The 24772-nt window shown below is 39.7% G+C and overlaps 1 protein-coding gene across 2 annotated transcripts in view; it reads left to right on the forward strand.

The window, feature by feature from the left end:
* The first annotated feature begins 1693 nt into the window (after nucleotides 1–1693).
* Nucleotides 1694–24772, forward strand: part of C12H1orf141 (chromosome 12 C1orf141 homolog) — a 54709-nt gene continuing 31630 nt past the window's right edge. Inside the window, exons 1-5 of one of the 2 annotated variants that reach the window (XM_010357081.2) lie at nucleotides 1694–1733; nucleotides 5407–5497; nucleotides 10625–10716; nucleotides 12022–12179; nucleotides 23935–24047. In XM_010357081.2, coding sequence (XP_010355383.1) covers nucleotides 10642–10716; nucleotides 12022–12179; nucleotides 23935–24047 — 346 coding nt within the window. In that variant the 5' untranslated portion in view covers nucleotides 1694–1733; nucleotides 5407–5497; nucleotides 10625–10641. Of the gene's footprint in view, nucleotides 1734–5406; nucleotides 5498–10624; nucleotides 10717–12021; nucleotides 12180–23934; nucleotides 24048–24772 lie in introns of those variants that run through there. The other variant, XM_030913311.1, reaches the window with a different exon arrangement.

Consider the following 24772-nt stretch of genomic DNA (forward strand, 5'->3'; position numbering starts at 1 on the left):
AATACAAAAAACTAGCCGGGCGAGGTGGTGGGCGCCTGTAGTCCCAGCTGCTCGGGAGGCTGAGGCAGGAGAATGGCGTGAAACCGCGAGGCGGAGCTTGCAGTGAGCTGAGATCGCTAATTTTCACCTCTCTGTAAATTTTTGAGCTGAAGGTACTATAACAATCCTAGACAAATCACCAGTATCAACTAGATTCCAGTTATCAATTCCATACAAATCATTGTTCTTGAATGTATATGGCTTAAAATAATAAAATAGAATCAAACTACCTTGGCCAGCCGCAGTGACTACCCACATCTGTAAATCCCAGCACTCTGGGAAAACAAGGCAAGAGGATCACTTGAGTCCAGAAGTTCAAGACCAGCCTGGGCAACAGAGTGAGGCCCCTGTCTCTACAAAAAATAGAAATAAAAAAATTAGCTAAGCATAGTGGCATGCATCTGTAGTCCTAGCTACTAGGGAGGCTGAGGTGGGAGGATCACTTGAGCCCAGGAGGTTGAGGTTGCAGTGGGCTATGATCACGCCACTGTGCTCCAGTCTGTGCAACAGAGCAAGACTTTGCCTTAAAAAGAAAAAAAAAAAGAGAAAATAATCAAACTACCTTCTACTTTTAATTATTGTATTGTTTGTTTTTCAAATATTTGAAATAAATTGATTCTAGTGTTTTCATGCCTTGACTATTAATATCAATTTCTAGCCAAAGTTGGGTTGCTACATAACTATACTTTTTTTTTTTTTTTTTTTTTTTTTGCAGTTTTACCATTGCCACTAGCATGGACTTGTGATGACTAATGCTGGTGTTTTTTTTCCTCTTCTTTTCACAGATGTTAAAATGCTGTTTTTTAAAGCTTTTTTCCTCCTATTTTGATGCATCAGATAAGGTACATTCTTGGAATGATGACCAACCTCTGACTTAAAATTTAACCAATGTTGTGAAATTCCCCACCATTTTAAATTAAATACAAGCTCTTTTCAAGTCAGTCGTTTTTAGATTATGACTCTAAAAATAAGTGATTACCATGGCCTTAGTGCATTTTCTACTCACACAAGTGAGCAATAAGGACAAATGTTTCCTTAGGATACAGTAAATGCAGCAGAATGTATGTCAGAGTGTATCTCCATTATGTCTCATAAAAACGCTACATGGTATGTGTGTGCAGCCAAGTTTGCTATACAACTTGAGTAATACAGGGGTGATTTTACTAACCACATGGGAGGGTTCTTGGTCCTGGAAATAAAATGGTTTTTTGTTTTTATTGTTGTTGTTTTTAAATATCATAAGCCATGAAAGCAATCTTCCATCAAATATTCAAATATAAACTGTTGACTTCCATTCAGACCCGCAAGCTGCATGGTGGACTTTGTAAGCTTCTTTTTGAAATTCGATGTTTCCAGGAAAGCACAAAAGGAGAAAGGAGGTACAATAAGAGGAAACAAAGTCACTGTTCTCCAGTTCTTTTTACTTGATCTTCTTCCTTTACTTGACTCTCCTTCCACTCCTTCAGCATAATCGGTATTAATATCCATAAGCATCTGGGGAGTCTGGGCTTTTAGTGACAAAAGTCTGTGGGCGAAGCCCCTCTGAGAAGAGAGCTCTGCTCTCTAGGCTTTTCAGAAGTGGGCAGAGATCGGAAATCGGTTTCTAAGGACCGAGGACGCGTTGCTAAGGTACTGAAGGGTGGGGGCGGGGCGCGTAGCCCTCGGAGCCAGAAGAGGGAGGAAAGGAAGACGAGGTTTGTTTCAGGGTGCGGAAGCGTTGGAAAAGCGGAAAATCAAAATTTGTACGAGGGTGGGAGGCGAAATAGGAAAAACATCGTTTTACATAAACGGCCTTTCTGTCCCTGTAGTCGGTGGGACGTTCTCTAGCGGGGCCTCGACAGGGAGAGTGTGGGTCGGGTCAGGCGAGGGTGGGACCGCGGCGGGAGGCGGGCCCGGGGGGGCTCTTCCAGGTTAGCTGAAGAACCTTTCCGTCTTCTAAACTAAATATTAATGAGCGTCCTCAATATTGCCCTTAATTTTGCTTTCCCGTGAAACGACCGTAGGCATAGAGCGTTTGAGTCGGGTTCCCTAGGTTTCTAGCGAGATGGAGGCGCCTGGGGGAAGGTTACGAGGGGCGGCGGGGCCACTTAATTGATACACTTCCAAATTGAAGACTCCCAACCTCCTAGAATGGCTGGTGGGAGCTGATCAACCCTGCGGTAATTGTGCTGCGATTTCGAGCTGGCTAATCAATTCTTCCAATTATCTGATTAGTTGCCCAAAATAATACTCCACAATACACGTACATCATAGTTTTAAAATTCCTTAATAATTTTTCTTAGAAACTTCCCTTCAAGGCCGGGCGCGGTGGCTCACGCCTGTAATCCCAGCACTCTGGGAGGCTGAGGCGCGCAGATCACTTGAGGTCAGGAGTTCGAAACCAACCTGGCCAAAATGGCAAAACCCCGTCTCTACTAAAAACACAAAAACTAGATGGACATGGTGGTGTGTGCCTTGTAGTCCCAGCTACTCGGGAGGCTGAGGCAGGGGAATCACTTGAACCTGGGAGGTGCAGGCTGCAGTGAGCTGAAATCACAGCCACTGCACTCCAGCCTGGGTGACAGAGGGAGTGAGACCCTGTCTCAAAAATAAATAAATAAGGAGCAAGAAAATTCATAATGTAGCGCCAAGCACATGAGTCGGGTTTTTAAATTAGTTCTCAGTGCCTGAGCTGTACTAGCTTGTGGGGACTGCCATGACAAAACATCACAGACGGAGTGGCTAAACAACAGAAATTTGTTTTCTCACAGTTCTAGAGACTGAAAGTTGGAAATGAAGGGGTGGGCAGGGTTGTTTTCTTCAGAGACCTCACTCCTTGGCTTGGGGTGCTGCCCTGCCTTCTCACTGAATCTTCACAAGGACGTTCCTCTGTGTATTCTCGGTGTCCTAATCTCCTCTTCTTATAGGACACCAGTCATACTGGCCAGGGGCCTGCCCTAACAACCGCATTTTAACTTTACTCTTTAAAGGCTGTATGTCCAAACATAATCACATTCTGAGATCCTGGGGCCTAGGACGTCAACATATGAATTTGGGGACAACATAATTCAGCCTATAATATGGGCCATTTATCAACATTTTGGATTTAAAGAAAAAAGATTCCCCTAAGTCTGTCCTTGGAATATGAGATGGAGATAACTCAGCCAGTTATCTAATTATTGAGTCAACATTAATCATTTAACAGATGAAGTGAGTCCTTACTGTGGTCTCAATAGTGGGCTATGTCAGATAAAAGGGTAAGAAGTGGCCTTGTCCTCAAGGAGTAAGCGTTTGAACTGATAAAGCCACATAATGGTAGTGAATTTTAATTTAAGTCTCCATTTTCTAGATAATTTCTCGGGCCTTTAGTTTGTGACTTTAGAGATTCTTAGTTTTCCTGAGTTGTTTAGAACTTGCTGAAGAACCTTTCTCAGCTGAGCCTATTGTATTGATGACCCTGGGTTTTGTTATTTTTGTTTGTTTTTAGTCCCAAAGGTGCTGTTAAAACAAAATTGTTCTCTTAAAATATTTAAGACATTTTTATTTTAGATATGACTTAGTCTCTGATATGCTAATAGTATTGACCTACAATTTTTGTTGTGAACAAGCCTTTGCAGTGAGGCCTGTAGATGATTCACTGTGAGAGTAATTGGGAATTCATTCTGCCCCAATTGGCATGGCCTCTATTTCATTGTGTTCTTTAAAAACAAACAACAACAACAAAAACTGTCACTACTGAGCTAGAAATTAAGAACATAAATCCAAGTTTCCTTTCAAAACACTTTTACCAAGTTTAGATTGGCAAGAACCCCATTTTATAATAATTCACTCAACTTTTTATTTCATCTTCCAGTAAATCATTATGAAGTAACATCATTTATTACAGATAAATTAGGATTACTCTTCCTAAAAAGTTATATTCAGAGACATCTCCAAATTAAATTGTAATTTTCAAATCCCCGTCAGATGTAAAACGCTTTGCCTGAGGCTGAGATTCAGAGGTAGGTAAGTCAATTCTTGCTTTAAATGAGTTTTCAACCTAGTGAAGAAGAGATTTGTCAAAGAGTAAACCTCTTTTTTTTTTTTTTTGAGATGGAGACTCACTCTGTCACCCGGGCTGTAGTGCAGTGGTACGATCATGGCTCACTGCAACCTCCACCACCTAGGTTCAGGTTATTCTCCTGCCTCAGCCTCCAAAGTAGCTGGGATTACAGGCGTGCACCACCATGCCCAGCTAACTTTTATTGTATTTTTAGTAGACACAGGGTTTCACCATGTTGGCCAGGCTGGTCTCGAACTCCTGACTTCAAGTGATCCGCCTGCCCCAGCTTCCCAAAGTGCTGGGATTACAGATGTGAGCCACCACACCCAGTGAGTAAACCTCTTAAAACCTGGTGTGGTGGTTCTTGCCTGTAATCTCAGCTACTCAGGAGGCTGAGAGGCTGGAGGGTTGCTTGAGGCCAGGAGCACACAACATATAGACTGTCACCCAGACAAGGAATGAGATGATGCCAAGGAAAGTTTCATAGAAGAGGTAGTCTTGGCTGGGTGCTGTGGTTCGCGCCTGTAATCCCAGCACTTTGGGAGGCCGAGGCGGGTGGATCACAAGATCAGAAGTTCGAGACCAGCCTGGCCAATATGGTGAAACCCCGTCTCTATTAAAAATACCAAAATTAGCTGGGCATGGTGTTAGGCACCTGTAATCCCAGCTACTCAGGAGGCTGAGGCAGGAGAATCACTTGAACCCAGGAGGTGGAGGTTGCAGTGAGCTGAGATTGCAGCCACTGCACTCCAGCCTAGACTGCAAGACTCCATCTCAAAAAGAAGAAAAAAAAGAAGAGGTAGTCTTTATACCATATTTGATAAAGAGTAGGCTTTTGACTAGAAGACACGTGGGAGAACATTCTGAGTAGAAGGAAACGCATGAGTAAAGGGTGTGCTTGGGAAAAGGGCAGGACGTGTCCAGGAAGTAAGAATGGTAGAAAATGGTGGAACACAAAGGGGTAGGATGAATAAACTAGAAAGGTGGGCTGAGCCAGATCCTGGACTATCATTTCTTGAGTGGTCTCATATGTCCTCGGAAGAGTTTGGGCGTTCTTCAGGTTATAAGAGCAAGCCAAGGTTTGTGGGCTGCAGCTGATCCTGATCAGTGTCCTGTTTAAGAAAGACAGCTCTGATGGCATTTTGTTTGTTTGTTTTTGAGAAGGAGTCTCACTGTGTCACTAGGCTGGAGTGCAGTAGTGTGATCTTAGCTCACTGCAACCTCTGCCTCCCGGGTTCATGTGATTCTCCTGCCTCAGCCTCCAGAGTAGCTAGGATTACAAATATGTGCCACCATGCCCGGCTAATTTTCTTTTCTTTTTTTGTATTTTTCTTTTTTTAATAGAGACGGGGTTTCATCATGTTGGCCAGGTTAGTCTCGAACTCCTGACCTCAAGTGATCCGCCTGCCTTGGCCTCCCAAAGTGCTAGGATTACAGGTGTGAGCCACCATGCCCAGCCTGATGGCATTTCAAAGAATCAATATTTGAGGAATGAGGAGGAAGGTTTGGGGCAGGCAAATTAGGGGGGTGTACAGTTTGATAACCCAAAGGAGGGAAAGTGACAACCTGAAGGTTTGAAGAAGGACAATGGCAATGAAAATCAAAGCAAGGTTAAGAAAGGTCTGTCTTCTTGATGTTAATGTTGCCCCACTGTTCAAAGAATTCTGTGAGAGACCACTGATCCATTCTACCCTGGAGATTCTATGAGTTAGACTTCTGTGACCACATCAGAACCCTATATTCTAGATGAAAGCACTTCCCCCAACTCTAAGTAGAATGCTTCAGAAGATGAGAGAGATTATAACTAGCAGGGTCAGGAGAAGACATTTTTTTTTCTGTTTTGCAAATAAATTTGAGCATGCTAAGAGGAATACATTTGTGAAGGAAATAGATAAAAGGTGCAGGAGAAAGGGGATAACTAATAGAGATAATTCTTTCAGGAGACTGGAGGTAATGGAGACTAGAGTACATCAGGAGGGATTAGCTTTGGGTGGGAGAGCCAACGCCTCTGTTAAAATTGAAGTGCAGAAGGGTTGGGAATGAATAATACTTTGGTATGAGAGGTAGGAGCCGAAGCAGCTCTTGCTTGATGGTGTCTATTTTCTTAGTGAAATAGGAGAGAGCATCTCCCTTGCCTAGGAAGATGGAGATCACAAGGGAAAATGTTTACCAGGTGCCAACTTCCTCAGTAAATTTGATAGAATACCTAGTACAATGTCTTCATGTAATACATTTAGGTAGCCAGTGACCAAATGAACAAATAAATGCTTATCATCAAATAATAATATATGTTCATAGAAAAAGAAGTATAAAGTAGGAACACCAAAGTATATATTAAAATCAAAAAGATATAATAAAGGACATAAACATAGATCACACTGAGGAACATTTTATATATGTATTTTATGTATATATATATGACAGAGTCTTGCTCTGTCACCCAGGCTGGAGTGCAGTGGCGCGCTCTCAGCTCCCTGCCACCTCCACCTCCCAGGTTCAAGCAATTCTCCCACCTCAGACTCCTGAGTAGCTGGGACCACACGCTCTCGCCACCTAGCCTGGCTGACTTTTTATATATAACTTTTTATAAAAAACTTTTTATATTTTTAGTAGAGACAGGGTTTCACCATGTTGGCCAGGCTGATCTCAAACTCCTGACCTGAAGTGATCCACCTGCCTTGGCCTCCCAAAGTGCTGACATTACAGGTGTGAGCCACTGTACCCTGTCCATTTAATATCATCTTGATTCATCTTGCATTAAAAGATTAGTGGTTAGTTTATGCAAAGTAGTTGGGGAACACCATCATATTAGTACTGATGTTCCTTTGCTCTCAGCATTTATTTCAGGAGACACAAAATAGGCCCTTGATGAGCTTATGAAATATAATGATGAAAACAAGCAAGTTCATGTATAGTGTTTCCTCACTTCCACTTTTTCCCAGGGCCATTTATCCGTTAGACACCATTAGCACATTGCCAAAGACCAATGGGAGAAAAGAATTTGCAAACTGAAAAAATTGTATTGGTTTCAAGCTATGAAATTAATACTACGAAACTAACCTTCGGTCGATTTCATTAACTGTCAAATTTAGTATTCATAAAACTGTTGTTGACCCTTGAAAATAATCGGTTTTTCTCACTTCAAAAAAATTCATGATCTGCACAATGATTTTCCAGAAATCATTCACAGCCAAATAATTTAGCAAAATATTTTTAAAGCAAAAACATAAAAATTATTTCATGCTATGGTTAACTGTATATAGAAAAATACAGCTGTGTGTGCATGTGCATGCGCGTGTGTGTGTGTGTATAATGGGATGACATTTTGCCTCTTAAAATGTCCTATGTGGTGTTGAAGATGGGGTGATTAAAAGTGAGAGGTGTAGGACACCTTACTCTAAAAAGATCTGCTTTCTGTTCTTTCTCACAAGTAAGCAGCATTGTTTCAGCTGGCCCTCATGTAGTTTATACCTTCCCCAAACTGGGAAACTCATTCACTTCAATACATTGATTCTTCCAGTTATTTACCTGTGTCTTGCTGAAAAACAGAAATCTTTGTTTCCAGTAAAATAAACTTAGGTAGGGAATATGAGCGCCTTCTCCATCCCCTTGAACTCATATTATGTTTAAGGGAAACAGAAAAGCTAAAACTCCTCGGAGAGTTTTAGTTTAGTTTAGTTTTACAAGAGGAATGGTTCTTGGGTCTGAAAAGAAAATATGTCCACATAATCATAATCTAGATTCTCTTTCAAAATCTGTCCCCTATTGTCCTGTAAGAAACCCAGAAAGTCATAAGCATTCACATTGTGCTAATGCCTTTACCCTGTCAATGTCAAATAAAATATAGAGACTAATCTCTAAAATCAAAATGTTTATTTGGGAGGGAATAATTGCAATTAGGGTATACACACAGAGCAGTAGTCTTCAGTATATTCTGAAGGACAAAGAATAGGTTAGAGGTTTTATAAAACCAGGAAATGTTACAAATTGGCACTAGTGAGGTTTTGAGGCACTGATAAGATTGATAAGTGAAGGTTGTGGGCAAAATTGGCTTAGAGTTGCCATAGGTCTTTTCAGTAGCTGTTAGATACAACTGGTTTAGGTTACAGCAGTCAATTTCAGCTGCCAGACTTGCAGATGGACTGCATTTTTGGAGCAATGTTCTGTGCCCTGTTTTCTCTTACCCTGGCTTCTCACTGTGTTTTAGTTAGGTACCACAAGAGTGACCCATTTCATATGATCAGCTCTCACAGTCCTGGATCTCCCTAGCATGCAACCTAAGGTTGTGTGGTTCATCACAAGGCATGCTATCTGCTTGTACCCTTATGGCCCAGAATTTCCTCTGTGTCACATTTTTTTAAAGAAATGGAGTCTTGCTATGTTTGTCACCAAAGCAGGAGTGCAGTAGCATGATCATAGGTCACTGCAGCCTCGAACTCCTGGACTCAAATGATCCTTTTGATCCTCCTATCTCAGTCTCCCCAGCAGCTGGGACTATAGATGCGTGCTACTGTGCCCAGCTACTTTTTTTTTTTTTCTTTTTGAGATGAGGTCTTGCTGTGTTGCCCAGAGTGATCTCAAATTCCTAGGGTCAAGCAATCCTCTTGCATCAGCCTCCCAAGTAGCTGGGATTATAGGCACACACCACCACACCCTGCACGTCTGTGTAATTTCTTTGTCACACTGGACTACATCATGTGATGGAGGGAAAATCTGGATGTAGTGACATGATAGAGGGCATGCTGGAATGGGATGTCACTATCAGTGCATGAAGAAGTCATACTCAGGGCAATGTATGGTGAAGGAAAAAAGAGTTAAAAAAAAAAAAGCTGAAAGAAACCAATTACAAAATAATGTAAACTTTTGGCATAGGATCCTGAATCTTTCTCCTTTGATGAATTGTTCTCTCCATGTGGCACTGCTGGAATAATATACAATATAGGAGAAATATCAGATTTTTTTGAGCTGGAAAGAACCTTAGTATTAACATTAATGTTCATTGAAAACATTGATGATTCTGTACTTTCTGTGAACCATATAACTTTTACACTTAAATGCCCCTGGAGCCCATTTAATTCAGTGAGCAAAAATATACTGACTGCATGGTCATCTACACTATCTTTTTTTTTCTTTTTGAGACAGAGTCTTAGTCTGTCAGCCAGGCTGGAGCACAGTGGCACGCCATCTCAGCTCACTGCAACCTCTGCCTCCTGGGTTCAAGCGATCCTCCTCCTCAGCCTCCCAAGTCTCTGGGATTACAAGCATGTGCCAGCATGCCTGGCTAATTTTTGTATTTTTAGTAGAGACAGTGTTTCACTATGTTGGCCAGGCTGGTCTTGACCTCCTGACCTCAAGTGATCTGCCTGCCTCAGCCTCCCAAAGTGCTGGGATTACAGGCATGAGCCACTGTGCCTGGCCCATCTACACAGATTTTTTAAATAAATAAATAAATAAATAAATAAAGGGAGTTTTGGGTTGATATTCCTGGATTCTTGCCTCCACTCTGCCCTAGCTATTTCTACTACACTAATAGGGTACTTTGTGGCCTTCGGTTTTTCTCATCTGAAGATGTAATAAATTAGACCAGGTTCTGATGTCTTATACAGCTCCCTAAGTTTAATATGGACTGCTTGACCTCAGATGAGACTGTTAGCAATATGAATTAACTAGGAAATATGAACTATTATGGCAATGAGACCTATCCAGCTTAGTTGCTGCTACTTATGTGTGACTAATTACCTGCTACATGCTGTTAACAGTCTTGGATCACTGACCAATTTAATTTGAAGCAATTAATTATAGAAATATGAGTTCCTTGCATTTACTTTGATTAAAATTATATCATGACAGAAAGAAAATAGAGATATCCAAAGTCCTACTCCTGGCCAGGTATGGTGGCTCACATCTGTAATCCCAGCACTTTGGGAGGCTGAGACAGGCGGATCACTTGAGGTCAGGAGTTTGAGACCAGCCTGGCCAACATGGTGAAACCCCGTCTCTACTAAAAATACAAAAATTAGCTGGGTGTGGTGTTGCACGCCTGTAATCCCAGCTATTCAGGAGGCTTAGGCAGGAAAATCGCTTGAACCCAGGAGGCGGAGGTTGCAGTGAGCCAAGATCATGCCACTGCACTCCAGCCTGGGTGACAGAGCAAGACTCTGTCTCAACAACAACAACAACACCAAAATTAAGTCCTACTCCTAACTTGATATATTTTTAATTTAAAAAGAAAAAAAAAGGAAATAGATATAATTCAAGCCACATGGTCTTGCTTTAAGTATAAGTCACATATGGTTCTCATGGTAATAGTGAACTTTCTCCCCCTCACCTTTATCATAAATTTAAAAATTCATGGGGCCTGTACACATCTGGGAGTTCTGATCATATGGCCTTCAACTGAAAAAACTTGGGTACATTTACAATTCTATGATTTACTGTATGATTTAAACAATTCTATTATTTACCTAAAACAGTAATGTGAAAGTGGGTCTTTTGAAAATTTATGCCTAGTTATATGTTTAAATTCGAATTGATTTGTTCTTCTTCCTCCTTATTTTAAAATAGGAATTTAGTGATTGACAATGGCAGAAAAAATCTTAGAGAAGTTAGATGTCCTTGATAAGCAAGCAGAGATAATCTTGGCCAGAAGAACAAAGGTTTGTTAAGTATAAGCTACAATTCAATTTAATCATTAACAGGTTAACATTTCAAATGTGAATAATTTTACTTTTTAACTAATGATACATTAATATGATATAAACTAATTTGTAAAAAGCAACTATCCTGGCTGAAAAGGTAATGTATAAAAATGTAAAAATTTTATTGCTGAGTAGTATTCCATTATATAGATGTACAAAGTTTCAACCAATCATCCAATGAAGGGCTTTTGGATTGTTTTCATGATTTGACTAGTAAAAATAAAGTTGCTTAAAAAATAAAATAAAGCTCTATGGCCATTTGCATCCAGGTTTTTGTATGAACATGAGTTTCCATTTCTCTGAGGTAAATGCCTGAGAGTGTGATTGCTGGTGCAATCTTTCTCTTAACTTTAGCAAGATCAAAGCCACAAGATTTGGTTTGAATTCCCCCAATACACTGGGTTTCTCCTCCCTGCACCTCAGCCCCGAAACCACCTCTGGAAAGTAAGCTGGGCTATTGGAGGGTGGACCTCAGTTGTTTCCCTTCTCTCAGTGATCTGTCCTACTCTGTTTTCTAATAGCTGAGGGTAGTTGTTTTTATATATTTTGCCTGAGCTCCTAGTTGTTAAGAGCAGGTGATTAATTCCCATAGTGCTTCATCTATTGGCAGAAGCAGAAGTCCCCCATATCCTTTGACTTTGCTTTCAGGGCTTTCATCTCTTTATTCCTTTGTGCTATGCTCTGAGAGAATTTTTTAGAGAAAACTTTCGGCTCCTTTACCTACCTTTTAGCTAGATCCTTTTTTTTCTTCAATCCATTTGTATAAGGATTTTAACAAAGTCCTCTTTTGATTGCTTTCTTCACGGTATTTCTGGCTCACACGACTGGAAGAAGATCGGTGTGATTCACCATGTGTGTGGCTACAGGAAGAGGAGCTGGTTGGAGAGACATGCCTACTATGGTTCCAAGAACTCTCTGCATCTAAATATCTAGGTCTTTCCTTAAATTCTGTGTTTTAGAATTAGGAGGGAGCCTTAATAATCCTCTAGTCCTACCCCCACATTTTACAGATGGGAAAAGAACGGCTCAGGTCACACAGCAAAGGCATAAAAACAGTTGGTGCACTAGACCCCCAATTTTCAATCTGTGCTATTTTTCCATTATTGCCTGCCACCTAAATTCTGTCTCTCTCTCTCTCTCTCTCTCTCTGTGTGTAAAGTGAGATTACTTTTTTCTCTCCACCTAAGATTTTCCCCATATAAAAAATACTCTTTTTTTTTTTTTTTTTTTTTTTTTTTTTTTTTCACTTTGGCTTTGCTGCAGATAAACAGGCTTCAGAGTGAAGAAAGAAAAACAACTATGGCTATACCCCTGACATTTGATTTTCAGTTGGAATTTGCAGAGGCTATTGCTACGTCCGCATCTAAGGCAATATCAAAGATCAAAGAAGACAAGTCATGCAGCATTACAAAATCAAAAATGTAACTATCATAACCACCTTAAATTTTCAGTTCAGAATTTGTTTCTTTGTTTGTTTTTGAAACAGGGACTCACTCACTGCCTAGGCTAGAGTGCAGTGGTGCAAACATGGCTCACTGCAGCCTCAACTTCCCAGGTTTAGGTGATTCTCCCACCTTGGCCTCCCGAGTAGCTGGGACTACAGTCGTGCACCACCGTGCCTGGCTAATTTTTTGTATTTTTAATAGAGATGGGGTTTTCCCATGTTGCCCAGGGTGGTCTTGAACTTCTGGCCTCAGGAGATCCACCCACTTGGGCTTCCCAGAGTACTGGTATTACAGGCATGAGCCACCACACCTGGCCCAGTTCAGAGTTTTAAAACATTACTTTATATTTGTCTTATATTATGTAATGTATATTAAATGAAAGTTGTATGGCATATTTTATAAGGGTTATGAGTTAAAATATACTAGATTAGCTTTCTGAATATTCCTAGTTTATAAAATATTTATTATGTATAATATTTTACTAGTGTAGATGGTAATTACAATTCTGAATTTTTGAAGAAAGGCCTTTCTTGAGCTCAATTATGTTGCCCCAAATTAATGTCAGGATTTAATGCAAACTTTCACTGATATGCTTAAGAAAAAGTCTGCCTAGAAAACTAAGTAAGGCAATTTCTCTGCGCACTTAAAAAGGATAGCCTAAATATGTCATACTTGGTCTTTCACTGGCATTTAGTGCATGCATAATGCTATAAAATTTTTCCAAGCACATCAGAATTGTAAAGGAGAGTTCAGAAAAAAGAAGTACTAAGATATGGAATCAATAGAACTACAAATTAATTGGACATTGGTGGTAGCGTGAATACTGTCCTTATCTCATTTATTCTGGGTAACAAGTTTTCCTCACTTGGTCTCTGCCTAAGTACAAAGCACTACAGTGCACCCAGTCACCAAGCCCAAAAGCTCACAGTCATCCTATTGAATGGGGTACAGTAGTGATGAAGAGCACAGGCTCTGAAATCAGACTGCTAAGGTTTAAATCCAGCCTTGCCATTTGTTAGCTATGTGACCTTGATTTTCACACATAGTTTAGTTAGGCAGCAGCTATGACACTATACACTAAGCAGCCTACATGAGCACTGTGACATTTGTGGGCTGGGCACGGTGGCTCATGCCTATAATCCTAACACATTGGGAGGCCGAGGTGGGTGGATAGCCTGAGGTCAGGAGTTTGAGACCAGCCTGGGCAACATGGTGAAACCCCATCTCTACTAAAATATATTTTTAAAAAATTAGCTGGGCTTGGTGGTACATGCCTGTAGTCCCAGCTACTGGGGAGACTGAGGCACGAGAATTGCTTGAACTCAGGAGGCAGAGGTTGCTGTGAGCTGAGATCACGCCACTGCACTCCAGCCTGGGCAATAGAGCAAGACTATCTCAAAAAATAAATAAACAGACCATGACATTTGCATCTAAGACTACTCCTACTTACTTACATTTTCATGTAAGTGTTCTGATTAAGACCTACCACCTGATGGTCTCCAAGTAGCTTTCCTCATGCAGCAGTTTTGTATTATTGCTCAGAGTGAAACAAACTTTTTTAGCCCAATGTTTTAGTGCAGTTTTACAGATGAAAAAACTAAGTCTGGGTGAGGTTAAACAATTTGCTCAAGGTCACACAGCTAACAAGTTGCAAGGCTGGATTTGAACCTTAGAAGTCTGATTTCAGAGCCTGTGTTCTTCATAACTACTGTACCCCATTCAATAGGATGACTGCAAGCTTTGGGGCTTGGTAACTAGGTGCATTGTAGTGCTTTGTACTTAGGCAGAGACCAAGTGAGGAAAAGGAGATTGGGGTGGACAAGAGGATCAAAGTGCGAAGGGGTGGGATTTATTTTGTAGATGTTAAGTTTTAGATGCCCATGAAAAATTCAGATAGAGATATCTGGAAGAAAGTTGGACAAGCAAGTCTGAATCTAAATTAAAAAAACATTATTTGTGTAGCTAATATCTGTCATTTTCATAATCAGAATCAAGTATTCTGATTTTGGCACAAAATACAGCTCACTCAGATTTTTGTTATTCTTGATTTACCAGGATATCAGAACATGTTTCCATGTAGGAACTCTAAGATAAGACAAAGGAGTTTATTTCTAGCACAAGTAAATACATATCGGTAGTTTATACAATTTAGCTTTATCACAAACTTCTTACATTACTACTTTATTTTTTATGTAGACACAGCCAATAATTCTGCTTCCAAATAATTTATAGAACTATCCATAGTGAAATGGAATATTTTAGAAATACATAGAAAAACATTGCATAAAATGGAAGTTGAGAATGTGGAGAAGGGAAAATGTATGTCATATTATGATTTTTGCATTTTATATTTACATATTATATATATGCCTTTGTGTAGCAGTGTAGTATATGGCTAATGACTCATTAGGCACATTTAAAGGTAACATGCAATGTTTTATGGCAGTATTTCTCAGGATGATACTGTTGCTATCCCTTTCCTGCCTGATAAGATTATTTTCTAAATAGCTTATATAGGCATCGTTGATCTTGTGTTAGTGACAATATAACCCATTAATAACTGAGCAACGCTCCTTTTAAGTGTAACCTGGATGACTGGGATGTTTGGGGCTAGCGGCAAAGCCAGAGTCTTAAGTATAAAAAGCAAAGAGGCACATATTTCTAAGATCCAAAGACCAAGTACATTCGGTTTGATCAATATCCATATGTCTAACACAAGCAAAAACCATGTGTCCAACACCAGCAAAAAATAAAAAAGAACATAAAACGTTCAAGTGATAAGCAGTCACCTTCCTATAATTCCAGCCTATGCAACTCAAAATCAAGGCCTTAATCTATACTTCCCTTAGTTCAACTAAGATAGGGTATAATTTCACAGGACTTTTTTAAAATGTAAGAGCAAAAACAGGCAGAGGGAAGAGGGGATCAATTTTTTTAATGCAAAAGGACAAACCAATAAAATTTACAAAAAACAGATTTATGATCTTGTACTGGTGAGCCCACCACATTTATAATTCCGAATTCTATTTCTCATTTTCTATGAGAACCTAGAGCTAGGAACATTTTTTTTCCTATAGGTTATTGGGGTACAGGTGGTATTTGGTTACAAGAGTAAGTTCTTCAGTGATTATTTCTGAGATTTTGGTGCACCCATCACCAGAGCAGTGTACACTGCACCCTATTTGTAGTCTTTTATCCGTCATCCCCCTCCCACCCTTTCCTACAAGTCCCCAAAGTCCATTGCATCATTCTTATGCCTTTGCATCCTCATAGCTTAGCTTCCACATATCAGTGAGAACATACGATGTTTGGTTTTAGGAACACAATTTTTATTCCTAGCTCAGAGAACTGGTGCAGAAGATGATAATCTGGCTACTCCTTTTTTTCTTTTCTTTCCTTTTCTTTTTTTTTTTTTTTGAGACAGAGTCTTGCTCTTTCACCCAGGCTGGAGTGCAGTGGCACAATCTTGGCTCACTGCAACCTCCCTCTCCTGGGTTCAAGAGATTATCCTGCTTCAAGGTTCAAGAGATTCTCCTTTCCCCCGAGTAGCTGGGATTACAGGTGTGTACCCCTGCGCCTGGATAATTTTTTGGATTTTTTGTAGCTACGGTGTTTCGCCATGTTGGCCAGGCTGATCTTGAACTCCTGTCCTTAAGTGGTACACTCTCCTTAGCCTCCCAAAGTGCTGGGATTATAGGCATGCGCCACCATGCCTGGTCAATATGGACACTCTTATTATTGAGTAATTAATCATCCTTTGTCTCTGATCCAAGAGTCTTGTATCTTCTGCCAGCATTGATGAAACTGCCAGGTGAACTTGTTAGCTGGTAAGTAGGGTCAAATCTCAGACTCAGTAGTTTTTAACACTTACTTCGAGGGAAGCTTAGGAGTAGAATAACTCATACTTGGATCCTCCTTAAAAACTGTGGTAAAAGTAATTGTAGCTCAGTCCTCAGTGAGGGTGTTATAGAACACCCTTATCCAGGTCCCTGTCAGCCTAGAAGAAAACTATATATCCATTTTATGTATCCTACAATTCTATCTGCTTCTAGAAAGCAGAATTTATAATTTAGTTACACCTCAGCCAAATCAAAAAACTTAATCTATATAATAAAATGGAAACTTTAAAAAAATATGACAAGAGACTATATAAACTAGAAAGGAAAGTCAAGATCAGTTGAGGACAGGATTTATATATAATTAATCTTATAAATCAAATGTATAACACTTAGTTTTTAATTCAATACATTTCTTTTTTTTTTTTTTTTTTTTTTTTTTTTTTTTTTTTTTTTTTTTTTTTTTTTGAGACAGAGTCTCGCTCTGTCCCCAGGCTGGAGTGCAGTGGCCGGATCTCAGCTCACTGCAAGCTCCGCCTCCCGGGTTTACGCCATTCTCCTGCCTCAGCCTCCCGAGTAGCTGGGACTACAGGCGCCCACCACCACGCCCGGCTAGTTTTTTGTATTTTTTAGTAGAGACAGGGTTTCACCGTGTTAGCCAGGATGGTCTCGATCTCCTGACCTCGTGATCCATCCGTCTCGGCCTCCCAAAGTGCTGGGATTACAGGCTTGAGCCACCGCGCCCGGCCAATTCAATACATTTCTTAGAAACCATGTTAAGTATACATTTGTTGGAGGACTAAAAAAAGAAAAGCTGTCAGTCTCCCAGTACACTCACCAAACTTTGGCTTTCCTCTCCTAAGCACACTGAACTTTTTTTTGAGACAGAGTCTTGCTCTGTCGTCACCCAGGCTGGAGTGCAGTGGCATGATCTCGGCTCACTGTAACCTCCTTCTCCCGGGTTCAAGCGATTCTCCTGCCTTAGCCTCCCGAGTAGCTGGGATTACAGCCATGTGCCCCCACACCCAGCTAATGTTTTGTATTTTTAGTAGAGACAAAGTTTCACCATGTTGGCCAGGCTGGTCTCGAACTCCTGACCTCAGGTGATCCACCCGCCTTGGCCTCCCAAAGTGCTAGAATTACAGACGTGAGCCACTGCACCCGGCCTAGCACACTGAACTTTTAAGAGTACTTGGGAAACTTAGTATGTTTAACACCTCCCAAAAGAATGTTAAAATGACCAGTTTGGAAAATTGAAGAGAAAACAATGGCAACATAAAAGCAAATATTGGTAATGAAGAATAAGTTATAGCCATGGATATGGAAGACATTAAAATAATTATAATGAATGCTTTGTGTAACTACATTGCTTGACACGTGTGTAATAATGGATGAACTTTTGGGAAAATATGAAAGGGAAAAATCTCAACAAAAAAGAAAACATAAATAGATCAATAAATGTAGAAAAATTTGAGGAAGCAGTTAAAGAATCCTTTTACAAAAGTACCACTTTGAAGCTGTGTCAAGGGTGAGTTTCTTTGTAGTTTCAAAGAACTATTTAAATAGTTTTGGAACACAGACAAAGGTGGAACAGTTCTCAGTTCTTTTTTGCAAAGGTAGATTTGATCCTTAAGTCTGACCACAAGAATAGAAAGCAAATATAGATTTTTAAAGAAACATAAAATAAAATAAAATGTTAGTTTTAACTATTTCATTGCTTATTCTTGATTCAGCAACATAAAAACATAAAGCAGGGCATGGTGGCTCACACTTGTAATCGCAGCACTTTGGGAGGCCGAGGTGGCCTGATCACCTGAGGTCAGGAGTTCAAGACCAGCCTGGCCATCATGGTAAAACCCCGTCTCTATTAAAAAGACAAAAATTAGCTGGGCATGGTGGTGCATACCTGTAATCCCAGCTACTCAGGAGGCTGAAACAGGAGAATAGCTTAAACCCTGGAGGTGGAAGTTGCAGTGAGCCGAGATCATGCCATTGCACTCCAGCCTAGGTGCCAAGAGTGAAACTCCATCTCAAAAATAATAATAATAAAGCAGTTTTATATTTCTCTAATTTCGCCCTGATCACTTTGGTTATTAAAAGTCTGTCCAACTTAGTATTTTAATCCTACCCCTCGTCATGGCTTTCCCTTCCCTATACAAGCCAGTCTAGTGACACTGGAGGAGCTGAAATGGAGAGGGGTATGGTCAGCAATTTGATTCTTCTTGTTCCCTCATCTGAAAGTAGCAGATTGATATGGTCCTCTTGTAGCACACCTCCTCCTCTTCTTCTAATTTCTTTTTTCTCTGATATGGGTACAGTGGTGTGCTAAAGCCAACTCCTACCAACTTATTAGAGCTGCTGGTTGAATTTTCAGCAATTTTGTGAGGTGTTTATTCAACACTCACCATTACAAATTAAATTATGTAAACTTAAAATTCAATGGCATACTAAAAATAAAGATAATACTCAGAACTCATCACTTCCTAATTATTGTACATTTTACTATTATCCATGGTTTTGGAGTTATTTACATCTATTATATCCATATGGTAGAAATTTGTATAAAAGTATGCTATTACATATCTCTTCCAAATTTCACATTTAATTATATCACCTTGGTAGGAATTGACAATGGGAGTATTTACAACACAGCAATTGGCAAACACTACAAATCAAGGCTTGAGTTGTTGTCTGTCTAGATTTAAGAAAGTGAGGAAGAAAATGTTAATGATGAAGATTAAACTTAAAAGTAAGTCTTACCAAAAAAAGTATGCCTTACCTATAGCCATTATGCTTTGAATAGCACAAAAAATAAGGAAATACTCAAAAACTATTATTTGGTTCAACAAAGAAGTAGCTTACGCTATTGATGAATAAGTAAAATTCCACATTAGAACTACACCCAAAGGCAAGGTTATTAAAAATTTACCAGCACACCCCCCTGTATGGGAGTAAAGGAGGAGGGCGAGAGAAGACAAAATTTCTTATTAACTTTTCCAACTTTTTCGTTAGTCATCAATCACTTTCTGGCCAACTTTAGTCATAAAGAGCACATGTAAGAGATCCTCAGAGGAACCCATTCTCCAACCAAGGAGAGCTTCCTTCAGCTACAACTCTTCAAATTCTTCATCAACTCCTATACTCGCCAATATACGCCACAATTTCTTCTGCAAAGGATTCCCAAACTTGCAGTCAGCAATCTGGGTGGAGTATCAGCAAAATGACCCAAACACAGTTACTATCTCAGTATCCATTTGACCTCCTATATTAGTCAGTTCAAGCTGCTATAAAGAATACCTTACTCTGGGTGGTTTAAATAACAGAAATTTATTTGTCATAGTTCTAAAGGCTAGGAAGTCTAAGATCAGTGTCTGGTGAGGGCACTCTTCCTGCTTTGCAGACAGCTGTCTTCTTATTGTATCTTCATATGGCAGAGAGAAAGAGAGAGAGAGATAGCACCTCTCTCATGTCTTGTAAGGGCACTAATCCCATTCATGAGGCTACACCCTCATGACCTAATTACCTCTTAAAGGATGCACCTCCCAAAAAGCATAACTTTGGGGATTTAGACTTTAATATATGAATTTGAAGGGGATACAGATATTCAGTCTGTAGAATTCCACCTCTGTCCCCTCCAAATTTATATCTTTCTCACAAGGAAAATACATTCATCCCATCCCAATAGACCCAAAAGTCTTAACTGGTTCACCATCAACTCTTAAGTCCAAACTCTCATCTAAGTATCATCTAAATCAGATATGGATGAGACCTGAGGTAACAGTATCCTGAAACAAAATTTCTCTCCAATTGTGAACCTGTGAAAGCAAACAAGTTGTATGTTTCCAAGCTACATTGATGGGATGGGTGTAGGATAGACATTCTCATTCCAAAAGGGAGAGATAAGAAAGAAGGGAGAAATGACAGGTTCCAAGTAGTTCTAAAACCATGCAAGGCAAACTCTATGAGATCCTAAGGTTTGAGAATAATCCTCTTTGGCTTAAAGCTCTGCCTTCTAGATTCAGTAGACTAGTAGTCCTGCCTCCAGAACCCACTTGGGCAGTGGTCTCGCCTCTGAAGCTCTGTCTGGTGGGAGTTGCACATCCACGGCCTCACTGGGCAGGGATCTTACCCTTTGAAACGGAAATGGAGGCAGCCCTGTCCCCTGAGTACATGCCCTCTGGGCCTGTTGTGGGAGTGGCAACCCTGATCATCTTTGAATTGCTTTTGAGGTCCTTCTTCCCTTGTCTTGAAAAATAGTGCACATTTATAGCTGAACAGCTGCATACAATAGCTGTATGGTCTGGTCCTGTAGAATCTAAGAAGTGCAACAGTCTTCTTTCATTTTGTCCCATTTTCTCTGTTTCCGTTAGTCCCAGCTGGCAGTGTTTATGCTGGTATAATCCTATCTCTATTCCTGGCTTCTGTTGAGATGGCTGATTTGGTCCCTGGTACACATCCACACTGACCTACCTATCAAATGGTCAACTTACCATACCTTTAGTGTTCTCTAAACATACTTTTTCATTTTTTGTAATATGGGCAGACTGAAAATTTTTCAAATCTTTAATTTCTGGTTCCTTTTTCCTTAACAATTTCATCTTCAATTAATTTCTCTCCTCTTGCATTTTACTATAAACATCAGTAGGAACCAAGTCACTCCTTACCATCCATATTTCTACCAACATTTTATTCATAATTACTTATGTATTCTCTAAGAAAATGGAAGCTTTTCTCTTTTCTTTTTGAGCCCTCACCAAAGTCACCTTTAATATCTCCTTCTTGGCAATGTCAGCATTTTCTAGCATGTACTTCCAAACTCTTCCAGCCTCTACCCATTAACCAATTCCAAAGCCACTGCCACATTTTCAAGTATTTGTTACAGCAGCACCCCACTGCTCATTACTAATTTCTGTCTTAGTATGGGCTGCTACAATAGCACACCATAGCCTGGGTGGCTTAAACAACAGAAATTTATTTCTCACAGTTCTCGAGACCAGGAAGTCCAAGATCAAAGTTCCAGCAGATTGAGTGTCTGGTGAGGGTATTCTTCCTGGTTTGCAGACGGCTGTTTCTTTGTATCTTCACATCACGAGGAGATAGACAGAAAGGCAGATAAAGAGAGAAGGAGAGAAGGAGTTAGACCAACTCTTCTTAAAAGAACACAAATCCTTTTCATGAGGCTATACCCTCATAACCTAATTATCTCCCAAAGCTGCCACTTCCAAATACCACAACATTAAAGATTTAAGCTTCAGCATTTGAATTTGAGGGGGACACAAACATTCAATCTACAGCATTTCCTCGGAAACTCAGATATCCTGGCCATGCCAAACAGTGTACTGCAGGGTGCCTACTTTACCTGCTTAATTTCACCCTCTCCAAATTTGACATGGGGCAGATCAGCAAGTGTGGTGTCTAACAGATGTGCAGAGAAAAGAGGAAAAAGCCACAGCAGACCCTAACAGGTCAATGACTCACAGTTCTGATATTTTTCTTTTTTCCCTCACCAGTTTTCTTTTATTTGAAGACCTAAAAGAATCTCTTGCTCCAAGTATTGGTGGATCTTTGTAGAATATAGAGTATGTATTGCTCCTTTTTACTCAGCTTTGGAGTAAAAAGTCACCCGGTCACCAATTCTAAGGCAACGGAATAATTGCCACTCAACAACTTATTTTAACAACATGAAATCCAAAACTATGTTAAATAAATATTACTCCACTATGACTAAGTGGAGTAAATTTCAGGAATAAGAATCAGTGTCCTCATTTATCTCTATGACATTTTGTTGATCACTTTCTAAACTTTATTTTACATAATTCTTACAACAATCCCTTGAGGTAACTATTAGCCTTATTTTGGAAGTTCACATAGAGTCAAGATGCAAAGTAAGGTCTAACTTCAAAGCCTATGCTCTTTGGTTTACCACAAAGAAATTCATATCTGAATATCTTTATATACTTTGCAAATGAATTTGAAAAAAATACTTTAGCAACATAAGTATTTTTAAGATAAAGATAAAATATTACCTGCTTAACAAGACTGTATAGCCAGCATCATCCTTAGAAACCCTTGACTCATTCTCATTCAAGTTAGAAACAGAACAATGCCCATTCTCACTAGTATACTACACTCTTTTAGAAGTCCTCCCCAACGATATTAAATAAGAACATAAGATACATTTTTTTGAAGGAACATATAAATTATTTTATGAAGATTACATAATTATTTATTAAAAGAGAGAATAAACTGAAAACCCATTAAAAAGTATAAGATGATAAGAAAGTTCAATAAAAATTTACCAAAAATCCTATGCATTCAGTAATTTTTTTTTCTTTTGAGACAAAATCTCTCTCTGTCGCCCAGGCTGGAGTGCAGTGGCACTATCTCAGCTCACTGCAACCTCTGCCTTCTGGATTCAAGCAATTCTCCTGCCTCAGCCTCCTGAGTAGCTGGGACTATAGGCACATGCCACCACACCCGGCTAATTTTTGTATTTTTACTAGAGATGGGGTTTCGCCATGTTGGCCAGGCTGGTCTCGAACTCCTGACCTCAGTTGATCCACCTGCCTCAGCCTCTCAAAGTGTTGGGATTATAGGCATTAGTCACTGCACCCGGCCTATTAGGCATTCAATGAATATTAAACATGTGCTATGTACCAGTCATGCTATAGGTGCTAAAATACCACAGTGAATAAAACACATAAGTAATCTGCCCTCAGAGTTTACAATCTAGGATAAGGTGGGGAGACAGATAATAAATTAAATAAATGAATATATAATGTAAATTAACCAGTGATGAATGCTGTAGAGGAACAGGGATTACTATTTTAGATGGGGGAAGTGGGGTGGGCTGGAAAGATCTTTCTGAGGTGGAAATGTGAGTGGAGACTGAAATGAAGGAGTAGGCCATGTCAACCCCCTGTGTGGGGAGAATACTACAGGCAGAGGAAAGAGCGAAGTCCTTAAGTGGAGCCTAAATTCCTTTCCCTGAACCAAACAGCTAGAGCCAATTTGCTCAGCGTTCATGTGGAGGTGAGGGGTATGCAGAGAGGGGCCTGGAGTGGCAATCAGTGGAAATTCTGCTACTTAGAAATGAGAACTGGGGGAAAAGTTTCTATTAGGGAGCATTTTGAATTTTACTCAAGTTTGATAGGAAACAGTTGAAGGAAATGATAGTCACATTTATATTTTACAAGTGTTGCTACGGCTGTATTGCGAAGAGAATGTTGAGGACAAGCGTAAGAGCAGGGAAAGCAAACAGAAGAAAGCTAGAGACATATGGAAGCAGTTCAGATGAAAAATAAAGGGATCTTGGACTTGGATGGGAACAATGAGGAAAGAGGTGTTTGGATTTGGAATCTATTTCAAAGAAAGACACAGTAATATTTGCTGATAGGTTGGGAGTGGAAAAAGAGAGAAAGAGAAATAAAAGATGTCTGCAGACTTTTTGGCCTAAGCCTCTGGTTGACTGGAGATGGGGAAACCTGGGTGAGGAGAAGATCAGGAAGTGGGTAGAATCAAGAATTTGGTTTTGAATATGTTAAGTTCAAGATACTTACAATTAAGCTAAGTGCAGGAGTCATGTGGGCAGTTGGATATGTAAATCTGAAGTTCAGAGAAGAGGTTAGAGTCCGGACTGTAAATTTGGGACATCGGCCTATAGACAACAGTTACAGTGTGGGACTGGATTATATCCCCCTCTACTTTAAATGACTAAAACTAATATTTTCAGCTCCTATTCAAGCAGTCCAATGCTTTGCACTTTCTACTATGATAACATTAACATAACATCCAAGTCTGCGTAACTAGGACTTCACCACATTTCTCCAAATTTATTTATTAGATTTATTTTGTAAATTTTCTCATTAATTTAAATTAATTTTTATTTCTTCCAGGCATGCCTCTTTCAAATGTAAGCCTGAACCTAGAAAGAGTGATTTTGAAAAGTCAAATTTAAGACCATTCTTTGTTCAAACAAATATAAAAAATAAAGAAAGTGAGTCAACAGGTAATGCTTTGTGTAACATATTTACTTCTTTGGTTTATTAATGGGTGCTTTATTTATTTTATTGATGTGTGTCTTAAAAGTTCTTGATAATTTGATGACTCTGTCAAAAGCATTTCCATGAACTATAAAAAAGAATTTAGTAAGAAGAAGAGATATTAAATATCAGAATGGACAATTTATACAATTCACAAAATAGGAATATATTTTTATGTTTATAGGGTTATGTGTTTTTTTCTTCTAGAAAGAAAATCTCTGAGTTTCCTTTCAGCTCGACACTGAGAATTTCCTTGTTACTGTTTTTTAAAAGTCAAGTATGACCAGCTTGCTTAATAGAAACCTACTTTCAGGTTAGAAATTTTAGGAATCTGGCTGAGTGGGCGCAGTGGCTCACGCCTGTAATCCCAGCGCTTTGGGAGGCCGAGGCGGGTAGATCACCTGAGGTCAGGAGTTCAAGACCAGCCTGGCCAATATGGCAAAACACCATCTCTACTAAAAGTACAAAAATTAGCCTGGTGTGGTGGTGCATGCCTGTAATCCCAGCTACTCAGGAGGCTGAGGCAGAAGAATCGCTTGAACCCAGGAGGCAGAGGTTGCAGTGAGCTGAGATCATGCCACTGCACTCCAGCCTAGGTGACAAGAGCAAGACTCTGTCTCAAAAAAAAAAAAAAAAAAAAAAAAAAAATTTAGGAATCTGTGAGCTAAGAATCAGCATTATCAGTTTTCAG

This window comes from Rhinopithecus roxellana, chromosome 12, assembly GCF_007565055.1.
Source record: "Rhinopithecus roxellana isolate Shanxi Qingling chromosome 12, ASM756505v1, whole genome shotgun sequence".
Classification (NCBI taxonomy): Eukaryota; Metazoa; Chordata; class Mammalia; order Primates; family Cercopithecidae; genus Rhinopithecus; species Rhinopithecus roxellana.